Genomic DNA, 14,477 nt, shown 5'->3' on the forward strand with positions numbered 1-14,477 from the left:
ATACACATTCCAGATACTTCCTTACTTCTTAAGGACCAAGACACACAGACATTGACAAGCCCCACTGACCCAAAGGCGTAGACAGAGATGCTTACACTTGAGCTGCGTCTGCATGTCTGGTCGAACAAGCACTCCAACCGGAGCCCTCCGTTCACCCACAGCCGGAAGAGAAGAGGGCGGATCCGGCTTATATTTAGACACTGGGGCTTCCCTCTCCTGGGAGATACGCAGCGCAGCACACCAACGCATCCAGCGTCTCCGGCCCTCCCGGCGGCAGCCCCTCGAGAGGGCCGGCCCCACCGCGACCCCTGGCCCGACAGGTTCATGTGGGCGGAGGGTGGGGGTGACAGGCGCACAGAAGCCCCGGGAAGGAGCACTGGGCCCTGGCAGCCTCGCCTAAGCCTTCCTCTCTGACCGCAGGCCAGCCTCCGGAGACCTCGTGAATGAATGGACGGCGGCCCGATCTCCCTGTGGGGCAGGGTCGTGGCGTGTCACGCAACCTCTCCTTTTTTTCAAGAGAACCGCAGCCGTGGCAAGGGAAGGACGGAACGGCCCACCCCAACGTGCTTGTGATGGCGTTTGGGGTGCGGTGCATTTGCGGCACCGTCACCTGTGCGGGTGCACAGAGCCGGGAGGTGGAGGGCGCAGGTTCGCCGAACGTTGCAAAGGCATGTGCAGATTTGCATGAGAAAGGGCGGGTCGCGTGGCTCCGGCACGGTCAGAGCAGGGGATCGCTCTGCCCTCCTCCCGCGCCCCCACAGCTCCCTGCCCCCCACTCCTCCCCTGCCTCCCCTCCCCCCGCCTCCTCGGCTGCGGCCGCCTCTCCCCAAACCGCGGATCATCTGCTAGGGGCTGTGCGCCCATCTCCATGACAAAGCGCGTGTTTACCTGGCCCCGGCCCCGGCGGGCGCGCCTTTGTCCCGGATCAGATGACCGCGCAGCTGCTCCGCCGCGCGCGCTTCACTCCCCCCTCCCCCGCCCCCCCACAGCGGCCCCTCGGACCTTTCCGAGATAGAACGTGCCGGGCTCGGCGGGGGGCATTAGGTGGAGGCTGCTGAGGCCCCAACCTTGGGCAGCGGCGCTCCGGAGGGCTTCCTGGAGGCGGTGGTGACGCTTGCCCCGAGGGGCGTCTCAGTGAGGCCAGGGAGGGCCAAGTCGGCGGGGAGGTGCGGCAGATCACCCTTCCCCTCTGGGGGCCTCCGGGCGGTCTCACGCCCACGCGCCCCTAAGACTGGGGAGGGGCTCCAGGGTCAGCGCTGTTGGGGACCCTAGGGGCGGCTGCACGCACGGTCCGCGGGTGGGCGGTGGAGCCTTTGTGCATTAGCGAGGGGCGCGCCCCTGGGGCCCCAGACCCCGGGGCCGGGACGCGCAGCCGGGTCACCTGCATCAGTGCTAGGACCTTGAAATCTCAGGCCTGTGACTTCGTACGACAATGGAGGAGGGAGAGGAAGGGTGTCGAAGGGCGAGGCGCGCCAGGCCTTCTTCCCTGAGGCCTCGCTCTCCCGGACGCGCCCCACCCGGGAGGTCGCGGGCACCTGTCGCCCGGTCCCCGGGCGGCCCGTCAATCACCCGGCCCGGCGCCCCAGGCTCTGCAACGCAGTCGCCCCGGAGACGCCGCGCCCCCAGCCGCAACCCGGCGCGCGGCACGCGGACCCCGCCCTCCCCGCGGACTGTCCCTGCCGGACCCCGGGAGCCCCGGGCGAGGCGGAGCCTTCGACGGCGCTGTCCTTCGCTGGCCTCCCCACCTCCCCTTTCTGCGAGCATCTGCCCGGGGAAGAACAGATGTGGGCACCTGCGGTGACAGGCTGCATATGTTCCATCCTATTCACAGGCATTCAGACGCGGCACAATGAGCCGCCTTTGTGCGCCCAGTCACTAAATATATTAATCTGCGCTCCCCAGAGCACCGGGCTGTTTAATTTTTCACTAGCAATAACATCTGATCTAATCCTTAAATCGGCTCCCGAAAGCCTGCCCTCCCGCCCCCCTTTTTTCTTTCTCCCCACCCCCTCTCCAGAAAAACGTGTGAAGCTATTCAACCTTCCACCTGTTGCCTGCCGAACGGGGCGTGGGTTCCTGCAGCATCTGATGTGGGTTGGGGCTGGGAGGCAGGGTGGGGGGTGGAGGCGACTGTGTGGGGGACGCGGCTGGGCCGCATGGGCAGCGCTGGGCGTGTTTATCAGCGAAGTAAACACAAAGTGGGAGCGCGGCTCCCCAAATGTTGTGCAAACAAAAAGCGATAATTCTTAAACAGCTTCCAGAGCAACCCGGCAGACCCATCCCTTCTGTGTAAGCGCCTTCAAAAATGTCCATAAAGTTCCCATTTATCTTTTTGTTTATTAAACTCTAGTGGTTTTTATAAACACTGGTCAATAGGCCACACAGCCAAAAGGTAACATAAATCTCAGATGTAAGACTTAGATTTTTTAAGCAATTTTGTTGCATGGCTCTTTTATCTTAGCACCCCTTCTTCTGTTTTGATTTGTTTTCAGCCACAATGAGTCCTTTACGGCCATTGTGGGTGTCACAATGCACACGGACATCAGGCTGTGAATGAAGACAGAGGCAGTTTAAACAAACGCAGCTCTTTCTTTCCTTTCCGTCCATTGTAATATGAATGGGCCTTCTGCGTTCGTCCGGCTGCTAGGAGACGAGCTTTGCAAAGCCCCGCTCCAGTAAATGGGCTGGAGAGAAAGGGACCCCAATAAACAGCCTAAGTATTGGAGAAAAACAGAGGGCACAAATTTAGGCAAATGTTTTTCACCTTCAGCTCAACACAATTCCTTAATCTCAAAACGTAAGACCTACGTTCTAACGCCGCTGCATGCCTTGCTGTTCCAGTTTCCTTCCTTCTTATTTTAACTCTTACTCTCTCCCCGCTAGCTACCACCTCCCAGGGAAAAGAATGGAGACAGCACTGGCTTACCGTCAAGATTTGTTTTCAAAATGCTATTTTCTTTAAGGAAAATGGGAACAGGGTAGGGGCTGTTTGTCAGTCATAATCACGACTAACGGGGAGTTGTAAAATGCTTTAAAAATGTACACATCGGGCTGTTGCCAGGTAAGTGGGGGCATGGTTGGTGAGCAGATTTTTCAGGAACGATCACAAACTATGAATTGTTTCGGTGACACTTGGAAATGTTTCTGTTAACATTGGTAGGTTAGCTGAGGCAAGAAACTGAGCTGCTTTCAAGTTCTTAAGGACCCAGTGACAGTGTTTCTCAGTGGCTGGAGCTAAGTCACAGGCCACCGCTGAACCAACCACAGCCCAGCAAGCACGGAAACCAGGATTGTCCTGGAGATCACCGGTCACAGCTGGGGCTAGTGTGGGGACCAGCTGCCCCAGGCGCGTGGCGGAGAGAAGGCCACTCCGTATACTGATCTGTTCATTCATCCACTCACTGGTCACATAGGGGCTGGAAGTCCAAAATGAAATTAGAGCTGCTTTTGTAACCACAGAACCAGCTCAAACCGGTCCTATCCTGTTTCTAACAAGACCCGGAAACAAAGTCCACCCCACCTACAAATGTCACTCTGAGTGACACCAGAACCCTTAACAGCTCCCCCCACAGAACCAAAGGCCAGGGATGTGACCAGGACCTGACCCGCCAAACCCTTTCTGAGGCGAAGGGCTGTTGTCCAGAAAGACCCGGTGCTGAAACTCCTTAAAATCCTGCCTGAACCCTGGGTTAGGGAGAGAGACCCGAGCCCTGCCTCCTGTCCCATGCCAGTGGGCTCCCAAATAAAGGCTTTTTTCTTTTCTCAGAAGCCGACGTCATGGCACGAACAGCAAGCCCTTGCTCTAACACTTTCTGCCACTATGTAAATTATACAATGAGTAGAGAAGTCTTACCTGCTCTTTTATTTTCAGAAAGTGTTTGTGTAGGACAAATGTCTTCCTTAAATGCTTGAGAGAATTTATCAGTGTGTCCAGCTGTGCCTCGACTCTCCTTTGTTGAAAGGTTTTTACTTGCAAATTTAATATAATCAATAAATATCGGAATACTCAGGTGCTTGAGTTTTTCCTTGGTCAGGTTTAGTCATTTGTATGGGTTGAGGAATTTCTGCATCTCATCTAAAGTTGTTCAAATAGTCTCCTTTTAACCCTAAGGTTTAAGTAACACTGTGATACCCTCTCCCATCGTTAGTAAGGGTAATCCATGTCTTCTCTGTTTTTATTGAGGTCAGTATAGCTATAGGTTTATCAGTTTTATTGATCTCACCAAAGAACCAGCCTTTTGTTTCATTGGTTTTTCTCTGCTGATCTAGGCAAAAAATGAGGGCAGTCATCGGGTTTATCTCATTGTTCCCTTCTTTCAAGATTCTCCATCTTTCACTTCTTGTCTCCTGTTTGAAAATAGTAAAACCATATATTTTGTCTAGTTTTCTAGTTATTTAGCATGGAAGGACGAATTCTGTAGGAATTATTCCCTCATGGACAGAAGCTGAAACCGACTTTCACCTGCAAGTAACAGAAAACCCTAATTCAATACTCTCAACTGTAGAAAAATTCAGTTAAGCATTCAAATAAAATAATGAAAAGATACCATCGCCTAGAACTCACGGAATTAGGGGTCGAGTTGTCTTAGTCACGTTTTGGCCCCACCACGTCGTCAAGGCCCAAGCGGCTCTCCCTCTTTCTGTTCTTCCATTCTGGGCTGGGGGCTTCAGCCATAGGTTAGCCCCCTTTGCTGGCTGAATGATGCCTGCAGGTGCCCCAAAGCCACAGACAGACATAGGATGTCCAGAAGAGGAAGAGCGACGTTTTCTTTCTATGTGACGCCTTTTATCAGCAGTAAAACACTTCAGTAGTAGTAAATGTGGACCAACCATGTAGAAGTTAGCATGTTTATATTGTGGACAGAAAAGGGGCCACATAGTAACCTGACAAGCTCAGGAAACTGAAAATAACCACATAGGATGACGAGAACATAAAAATTTCTAACTAAGGTGGGCCATGGCGGGAAGTCACATCCTTGGCCTGTAGCTTCCTTGACAAAGGTCAATCTTTACCTTAAGTGAGGTTGTCTGTAGTCTTTTTGCATCTAAAATAACATACCCTTACAATATCAGAGTAATCTCTATTTCTGGAACCCCCCCCCAGGGGGCACAACGCACTGCGCCAGAGCAGGAATCTACAAAATCCCTCATTGTTATCTTGTTCCCCAAATAATGTCTCTATGTGTTGTAAAATGCTATTAACTATGCTGTACCCACCAATGTAAAAGAAGTGTCTCTCCATTTTACTTTTTATCCAATCCAAGAGATCCCCCCACCCCCATCCCCACTTTGCTTTCTCCCACCCCCTTAATCTACAACCAATGGATTTCATGTAAACTTTCTCCTTTGATTCTAATGTGAAAAATAAGTTGCAAAAGGGCCATTTTCTGGAGCATTTTCTCAATCTGTTGTCATCAGTTTGGCTCAAATAAACTCATAAATTTTCTCTTAGGCTGGATGTTTTTCGTCAACAATATGGTTGTGGCTTTTTTCTTTCCCAGTTTTTGGAAGGTGAACTATTATTATTCAGATAAAATCTTGGGCCCATGTGGTTGCAACATTCAAAGAAATTCAGTCCAGCATTCAAATAAAGTTAAAACTGATTCCAAATAAGCCTTGAAGGCTACTTAAAGGATCAGTTTGCTACCAAGAAAGCCTGTCCCAATGCCCGTCCTTTCCCTGAACTCACTTCCTACTCCATGTTTTTTCTCTCACAGTTGAGGTGAAGCCTTTTGTTTAACAGCTTACTTTCCCTCAATTCCTAGCTTCTCCCTAGTCAGCCTACAGTTTTTCTTTTCTTCCTTTCTTACCTTCCCTATTTTTCCCTTTTACATAAACTCTCCATCCTGTTTTTAGATTTTTCCCAAACCAAAAAATCTGATGTGCCCACTAGTGACTGGCAAGTCTGAGTGGTGTGGAGGGGGTGGGGCAAAGGATGTGAACAATCACACGTCATTTTTATTTTCTGCTCCTGCTACACTGACTTCTATGTACAACTTGTCTTTTCGTCTTCCAGAAAAGAGATGTGGAAGTAATCTTCGGCTTTTCCTTTCCTTCACTGTAGTGCGTTGTAGCCATAAAATTTTTTTTAAAGCCTTTAGGGTTTAGACAAATTTGGGTTTCAGTAACAATTGTGCCACTTACAACCACTTGTAATAGTTAACCAGTTTTTTAAATTTAAAAAGTTTGCTTTTATTAAGTAGTGTGCTTGCAGATTTTAAAATTCAAATAGTATACCTAGATTTATAACAAAAAATGGCAATTTTGCACACCATACATCTCCACTCCCACGCCCTTCCTCTGTTTCACTTAGTGTCTAATGCTTTGTCTTTCTTTTTCAGGTGTGTATATAGTCTGTGGATTTCCTGACTCCAGTAGGTGAGGATATAACTCTGTCACCTGATACCCTACACTGTGGGGGGCAAATGAAAATAACTTTCCTCCCACCCTTAGGTTCTTCCGGTTTGGCTAATAATCTACTTAACATGAGCCAGATTAACAGGAGAAAATGCCCAAAGTTTATGATGATGTGCACGCGGGGGGCGTGCCATGAGGCCTGAGATGGCGCATTGGAAGTTGAGGTTCATGTGCCATTTTGGACAAAGGAGAAGTAGGCAGCAGTCTGGGATTTCAAAGACAAAGTAGAGGAGAAAGAGCAAACACATGGTAAACAAATTCTTGCAGGGCCACCCAGAAACAATGGGGCCCAGAGGGGAGTTCAGCAGGCAGGCTCTGCTGGCTTCCTCCCTGTCTGCCACATTCAGGGGATATTATGATGCTAAGGTGATGGTCTCTCCTTTAAGCAGGTTTTTCTATCTGAATTGCTTTTAGGCAGGTCAAGGGGAGGGTCAAAGGTGTTTTCTGAGGTTTTTTTGTTTCTTAATAACCAGCTTAAAATCAATATTCCAAAAAGCATATTTTGGGCAAAATTTGGTCCCCCTCAACACATGTTTATAAACACATTTAAGATCATTCCCATTTTCCAAAAATAGTAACGGCATCCTTTTAGATTAAATTACCATTCACTATTTACCTGATTAAAATTATGTAATCAATCCTAATTATTCATAGCTGAGGCACATGCTATGATTACATTATTTTTTGTACAATTTTTTTGCCTTTCCTGGACTCAACAATGGCCTTATTTGCTTAATGACTTTCCTATGTGTCTAGTACTTATTGTCACCAAACTCTGCAGATCTTTTTAAATATTCAAACACATCCGCTATTTAATGTGTAACACTGTTTCTGGAGATATGTCTCCAGGGGGCTCCTGCTCTCATACGCATGGTGTCTAGCTTTTGTCCTGGGACACCCCTCTTCTTTCTCACTTGGAGTCTCCTGCTCTCTAGGTCCCAAGTAGTCCTCTTTCTCGACTTTTTAATTTTGGAGAAGATCATCTTCCAGTGCGTTTCTGAAATAACGTACTTGGTAGATAATGTTTTTGAGCTGCACATCTGAGAATATCTGTATTCTACCCTGGCACTTAACTAATATTTTGATTGAGACTAGAACTCCATATTAAAATTATTTTCTTCAGAATGTTGAAGTTAATGCTCCATGAATCTCAGCTTCTATTTGAGATTCTATTGAGAATTTCCATGTTGTTCTAGTGTGACCCTTTTATTTTTTCCTATGGAAACTTTTTAAGATTTTTTCTTTATCACTGAATTTTGTGATGATGTGCGTTGGTGTGGCTCTTTTCATGTTTGTTGTGCTGGGTGTTTGCTGTGCCCTTTTAATATGAGAACATGTCTTTTAGATATGGGAAGTTTTCTTGAATTATTTCTTGAGTAATTTCCTCTTCATTTTCTCTGGTCTCTTTCCCGTAAATTCCTGGTTTTCAGATGTTGAACTTCTTAATCTTCTAATCCTCTTATGTTTTCTCTTTCTCCATCTTGTTTTGTTATCTGAGAGTTACCAAATTTATCTTCTTTTGTCAATTTTAAAATTGAAGTTATTGCTTTCTGAATTTTCAAGAGCTCTTGCTTATTTTCTGAATGTTCTTTTATATACCTTTCTCTTACAGGTGTAGTATTATCTTCAGAGACTGTAGATAATAAAGTTTTTAAGAACATTTTTCTCCCTCCAAGTTCCTGTTTTTTTCCTTTTTTTTTTCTGAGGGTCTTCCTCAAATGTCAGTTGATCCTTGGTCATCTGTGTATATTTAAGAAGGAGGCAGAAACGCTTCTTGGAAGCCCTGTGGGGCAGGCAGATGAGGACTGCCAAGTGGTAGGACTCACATAAGGTGATTAGAAGGGCTTTGGGCAGCCTGTCCCCCTCTGCCTCCACTGCCCATCATTGTGAGCCTCCTGCTCCCCAAATCCGCTGTCCCTGTCTCCTCCCTCACGCCACCTGAATTCCTACTTCTAAGACAGTTTAGTTAGTATAACGTCAGACAGTCAGGAATTACCTGGTAGACTGAGCAAAGATAAAATACTGACCATTTCTTACACCAGCCGTTTTTTCAATGTTATGAGTATAACTCCCTCATACTGGAACAGAGACATCAATCACGTCCCAGGGCAACAAAGCCATTTTGAAGAACTTTATGAAAGGCCTTCCCAAGGCTGAGCAACAGAACAAATCTGATAAACACCTTATTGACAGGCACTAGCATTCCAGCATTCCCCTCCCAGGCAGAAAGAAAAGTATAAAACTCAAGCGTTTTACCATAGCCAGTGGGCATCCCAGTTCGAGGAGCTGTAACCTTTCTCTGGCTTCAATAAAACTACCCTCTGCTACAAACTCTACCTCTCTGGTCCGTGTCTCCATTCTCCCACTTCACGAGACTACGACCCTGGCACAAGAAATGTCCTACATCACTTCCATCTCTTTCCTAGGTTTGCTCTCTCTGCCTTGAAGCCCTGCCTTTTCTGATCCTGTCTCAGATCCCAGCCTTCCTTTTGGGCTCATCTTGTACATTACTTGTTCACCGCCTTCTTCGTATGCACATTATAAACCTTACTCTGTGCTTTGCTTGTTTTCTAAATGTAATGTATGTCTGTCTCCCCAACCACAACGTGAGCGCCTTAAGACTAGATCATTTCACACACTTCTTGTTGTCACTCTATGGCACCCAGCCATTAATAGGTGCTCAGCACTGTTGATTTTACTTAGAAACAAATACCAACAGGAAACGAAAGCCTTGTATGTGAAATGGAGAGATTCCTCCCCCAACTGTCTAATACATACATATAGTGTCGCTTCGACTTGGTAATTCTTTCTGAGTGTTTGATCTGTCATGTGCTTTGCAAGAGACTCTGAAGGAACAACATTTGATCATTTTACTTCCCTGACCCTTGCTCCCTGGGGCTTACAGCAGTCCTGAGATAGATTGTGTCAAGATGGCTTTTGGGATGCATCTTAAGTAGCTGGGTACTATTAATAATTGAAGTTTGTCAATAATCCAAAAAAAAAATAAATTAGATTGGTTTTTCGCTTGGCTACCAAAGTGCTCTCTTGGCTGTAGAGAAAAGGGTGGCGTTGCAGGTAAGAGGAACGAGAGCTGTGTGTAGTCTGAAGACTGCCTTGTCTCTGAGCCCAAAAGAGCGTGTCCTGAATGGGAGCTTTATTCATCTTAAAGCAACTTCAGAAATAAGGTCGAGACGGTGGCTTAGACTCCAAACGCCCTCGGTAAGCCGGAGCCGTTCCCCCACCCGTTTTCTCTGCCTCTGCTCCCTCGTGTGCACACCCTGGTCACCGAAGTTCCTCCAAACCATGTTGCTCCGTCGCCTGCCCTTGCCCTTCGCCCTGGACCTCGCCGACACCCCGCAGCGGAGCCGGCGCGCCCCTCAGAAAACGTGGGCTCCACGGTGATGAAGACCTGCTCGCGCGGGCTCCTCACCAACGGCCCCTCCGGGCCGAGCGCTCCGCTCGACCCTCGGAAGCTCATCTGGAAGCACCGCGACCCTCCAGCTTTTCGGAAGAGGAAGCCGCGGGGCGGAGGTTAAACAACGCGCCCAAGGTCACGGCCGGCACGCGCGCCCCGGCCCGGCACTCCGGGAGCGGCCACGCCTCCCGCGGACGCAGGGAGCCCTTCCGCGGCCGGGGGCGGAGGAGCGCGGACGCGGCGCTCACGCAGAACCGCGGCGTCGGGGACCGCCGCCCGCCGGCCCCGGCAGCGCAGGCCCCGGAGCGAAGGGTGGCAGGGGCGGCGCCTTGCCGGCGCCCGCGGGAAGCCGGGACAGCTGGACGCCGACCAACGCGGCACAGCGCGGTTTCCCGGCAACGGGCGCGGCGCCTGCGCATCTCGCCGTGACCCCGGCGCCTGCGCATCTCGCTCCTGCTGCGCTCGGGGACTCGGCCCCGCCCCCGCGCAGGGCGGTCCGTCGAGCGGAAGCGCCCCCGGCGGAAGCGGAAGTGTGCGAGCGGCTGCGGCGGGGCCGAGGGCTGCGCGCGTCTCCGCTGTGCTGGCGCTTCTCTAGGTAGGGCCGGGCCGGCTGCGCTCGCGGTCCTGCGCCGTCGCGGCCGCCCGGCCGGGAGCCCCGTGGCGGGTGTCCGGGCCCCCGGCCGTCACCGCCCGCCCCCGGCGCCCGCCCCTCCCGGCGCCCGCCTCCCACCTGGGTGTGTGGCCGTCTCGGGTCGGCTCGGTTGTGCCCCGCGGCCCGGCTGCTCTGTCCGTCACCGGAGAGGCGACCTCTTCGCAGGCGTCTCAAAACCGCGCCTTTGCCCCCAACCCCCTGGGCCGCCCTCCCCGCAGTCCCGCTCCCGGCGAGTGCCAGGTCCTCGGGGAGCGGAGGGGACGGGCTCGGTGCCGGCAGGGAACCCGGACAGTGCCGGGGGGGACATCGGGGGGCAGGGGGCGCTTGTCGGCCGGGGAGTTTCCGCAGGAGGGGTCTGAGCTGAGTCTGGGAGCGAGACGGGCGTCGTCCCTGCGGAGGGAACGTTGGTTCCGGATGGAAGGCTGAGACAGCCTGGCGTCCTCGGGCGAAGGTGCCGGTTAGAGGTGGGGAGCGCGGGACGAGGACAGCCGGGGCTGCGGCGCGGGGAGCCTGCAGGCCGCCGGGCGGGGAGCGGGGAGCGGCGCCCCTGCCGCCCCCGAGTGGCTGAGGCGTCCGGCCTGCGGCAGCGCCCCGCGCCTCGTGCCACTTTGGTTTCCGTCCCGCCCTGTGTGCGGCGCAGCTCCCCGGCCACGTGCGCCCGGCTGTCGGGGTCGCCGCAGCCTTCTCGCTTCCTCGTGTCGCGTTCCCGCCGCCCCGGCAGCTCTGCCGCAGGGGTGTCCGCTGCCCTGGCCGCGCCTTTCGTCTCAGCCTCAGCGCTGCTGTCCTTACTGGTCGTGTTCGTGGGAAGCGCCGCCAGCACGGTCACCGCGCGGTAGTACCGTCGCGCAGTGGCGTCAGGCCCTCGGTGTCGTCCCTTCCCGACCGCCTCGCTCCCCAGTGATTCCGCGTAATGTCTCACCCTGACGCTGCGGACACACAGAGGCCTCCGCCCGCACACCACACCCGAGGTCCAGTGGCAGCCGGGGCGCGTGTGTGGGTTTCGGCGTCCTTAGGCTCTGCCCGCTCAGAACCTGAATCCTGGGTGTCATTTATGGGGCAGAATTACTGTAAAGCAAATGAAGTTCCGGCTTCCTCACGGTCACAGGCCTCTTCCAAGTAACTGGGAAGGATCTCAGTGGTCTTCTGTGTATAATTTTGTATTTTTTTTAAAAAATGAGGGACCCCAAATCCCATTAAGCTTCAGGCCCTACACAACTTGGATTGCCACGGAACTGGCCATTTGTCGTGTCCTGCTGTTTGGGTATCTGTTTTGTCCTTGAGACTTTCATCTCCCCCCTGGGACTCCTTGTGTGTGCTTGTTGCTGAGGCTGAGCGATAAAGTCGGAATGAGTGGTACGTCGGACTCCTGCTGTAATCTGGCTTCAGTGGCTCTGGTTAGGGAGCGACTTGGCAGAGACCAGCCGCTCAGCACAGGCGCCTCTGCAACGACACACGCGTTCTTCCGTCATGTCACTGCTGGGGTGTCCCTTCAAGGAAGGGTCATGGTCAGAAGGAACGGCCTCTTCATAGAGACCATAAAAGCAAGTGTTATCTCCATGGACACTAAGATTGTACACTGGAAATGCAGAGGGGTTAATGGCATCCTATTTTTATTAGTTTGAAAACGAGGCAACCCTTATGCTATCAATTATTTTTATAGCACTTTATAACAAGTATAAATAACTTTTTTTTTTTTAAGATTTTTATTGGGGATTGGGAACAGCGTTGGGGAATTGGGGGAATGGGAACAGACAAGTTACTGTCTTTTTGTTCTTCAGTCTAGTTGGGGAGGACGTTGCTTCACTGGCCCAAGTTGGCACCATCATTGTGCTCTTCCCGGGCGAGGCAGATCAGTCGCCGGCTTCTGGACGGCCGCTCACTGCGGCTGCTGGCCGCTCACGCTGGCTGCTGGCCACACACGGTAGCCCATGGCAACCCACTGCAGCAGGGGCTGCAGCCTACGCTGTCCCCGGGGACTCACGGCAACCCAGCTCCAGGTTGAGCTGTTGTTCAGCATCTTAGCTGTAGAGGGCAGTGTCACTGGCCCTCATATGTGGGATCCAAACCGGGGCCCTCTGGCGTCCCAAGCCAGCTCTTAACCAACACGCCACTCGGCCGGCCTTAAATAACTATTTTAACTTGTTTTTAGACATCTGTTTCTTTGTAAGGTTCTTTTGGAAAATTTTCAGAGATTTAAAATGTTACTTAAGGTTTAAGTTATGTAAATACAATAAGATATTTCTAGATGCTTTTATAATAGTAGTTTAAAATCCACATAATTGAGAAGTAAAGCATCTCATTTTTACAAATAAGGAAATTAATGCCGTACAAAGAGATTAAATGGTTTGTCTTCAGTTGGGCAGTAAATCAGGGCCTTCGCAAGCCAAAGAAGCCAGCTCCTGAGCACCCTTGTCTTACAAACAAATACCACTCGATAAGGAGGAGCCCACTTAAGTCAGGTCTCACTGCAGAACGCTGACGATACGATGGACCCAGTCATACCCTACAGCATGCGTGTCTGGCTGCACGCATCCACAGAGATACGCTGGGCTTGGAAGTGTCAGTTGGGCACTGTCCCCATGAGTGCTTTAGCCCAGTGAGCTCAGTACAGATTTCTGTAAGTTACCGTGAAGTCAATAATAAAATCATTGTCAAGCAGGGCAATAGGAAAGTAACTCTTTATGAACTGCAGACTTTTCTGGATAGTTTAATTTTGGGGTTTTGCTCATGAAGCACTCATCTCCCATTTAGGATGGAAATCTTTCCAAAATACATTATTTCCATGTTTCTTAATAGAATGTGCTGAGGGATGTAAGCTTTCTGTAATCTCAAGTAAACGTTTTAAACATAATTTGCTATGTTGTGATGTAAACAGTGTCAGGGCTATAGAAGCAAATATAGCTGTTTCCCTATTATGTATTTGGAGTTTTTGTGTCTTTCAGTCTTTTTTTTTTTTAAAGTTTTCCTGTCCTTTCTGCAGGTCGGCTATCAGCCGTTCCTTCCGTGGTCAGTATGTCTGCCTCGAGTGCCCGCCCATACTTCCTCTGCTGTGGGCTTAGGGATCGTTGTTAGAACCGGGTACAAACTAGTCCATAGATGGTACATCAGAGCCTGAGAAAACCTGTGAGTAAATCGTCTCAGCTTTAACTCATGAATTTAAAAATTTCTGTGTGATTCTTATCCTGAATTCTGGATAAATGAGGCATACAATTTTGCAGGTGTACACACATTTGCCTTCTCTGGTCAGTGACACTGTTTTTATACCATCTTGACCGACCTAGAAGGGGTTTTGTCGCCCTACAGTGGGTGGGAGAGTCCCAGGCCCAGCGTTTTGGGTTGCTCCTTCAGTCCCGATCTGTCAGGGCCCCTGAGACTGGGAGAACCTTCAGGAAAGGCGATCTTTGGGCTAAGTTCTGCAGTGAGTGATTTGATCACTGAAATATAGCAGTGTCAGGTGGGGTGTGACCTGGTAAGAGGACCACAGGCTTTGGAGGCAGGTGGGTTTGGGTTCCAATCCCAGCATTACTGTCACTATCTGTGGCCTCAGGCAGGTGACCTAACGCAGCACACCTGCTGGCTGCCACAGCAACCAGCCCTTCTGCTTTTGCCGGCAGAGCATGCCTTTTCTAATGGAATAGGAACAAGACTGATACGGTGCCGCAGGACTAGAGGGCCTGTTTGCTGTGGGATTTCTGATGGAAAAAGCAGCTGTATCCTTCGCAGAAAACTCACAGAACAGAGAAACATTTTAAAGTGTACAGTCTGATGCATTTTGACATGTGTACACACCGTGCATTGTCCTTTTCTGACGGCCCCTGAGCCTTTGCCGTCCTCTTCAGAGATTCACGTCTTGGACAGGACTTTGTCCTGTTCGCTGTCGTGTCCCCAGCTGCTGGCACCGGGCCTGGAGCACGAGGTGAATATTTATGGAGCAGATGTGAGAGGGTACATTTCATGCCTTCTGTTCACTGGGACAGGGACAGGGCAGCAGAG

General features: G+C 50.9%; 1 protein-coding gene and 1 long non-coding RNA gene across 8 annotated transcripts in view; one reads left to right on the forward strand and one right to left on the reverse strand.

The window, feature by feature from the left end:
• Window positions 1-2,187: 2,187 nt before the first annotated feature.
• Window positions 2,188-4,909, reverse strand: LOC109391696 (uncharacterized). Its single transcript, XR_002125900.1, has 3 exons — window positions 4,565-4,909; window positions 3,854-4,462; window positions 2,188-2,713 (listed from the first exon to the last, which is right to left on the reverse strand). It is a non-coding gene; the product is annotated as an uncharacterized LOC109391696 (long non-coding RNA).
• Window positions 4,910-10,342: 5,433 nt separating this feature from the next.
• FAM120B (family with sequence similarity 120 member B) overlaps window positions 10,343-14,477 on the forward strand; it is a 71,595-nt gene continuing 67,460 nt past the window's right edge. For 4 of the 7 annotated variants that reach the window (XR_002125897.1, XR_002125893.1, XR_002125895.1 and 1 more), the window contains exons 1-2: window positions 10,351-10,427; window positions 13,465-13,607. Coding sequence is in view for 1 of the 7 variants with exons in the window: in XM_019659477.1 (XP_019515022.1) it covers window positions 13,581-13,607 (27 nt within the window). In the remaining 6 variants the exon portion in view is untranslated. Of the gene's footprint in view, window positions 10,428-13,464; window positions 13,608-14,477 lie in introns of all 7 variants that reach the window. The other 3 variants (XR_002125896.1, XR_002125899.1, XM_019659477.1) reach the window with 2 other exon arrangements.

This window comes from Hipposideros armiger, unplaced genomic scaffold, assembly GCF_001890085.2.
Source record: "Hipposideros armiger isolate ML-2016 unplaced genomic scaffold, ASM189008v1 scaffold_299, whole genome shotgun sequence".
In the NCBI taxonomy this organism is placed as follows: Eukaryota; Metazoa; Chordata; class Mammalia; order Chiroptera; family Hipposideridae; genus Hipposideros; species Hipposideros armiger.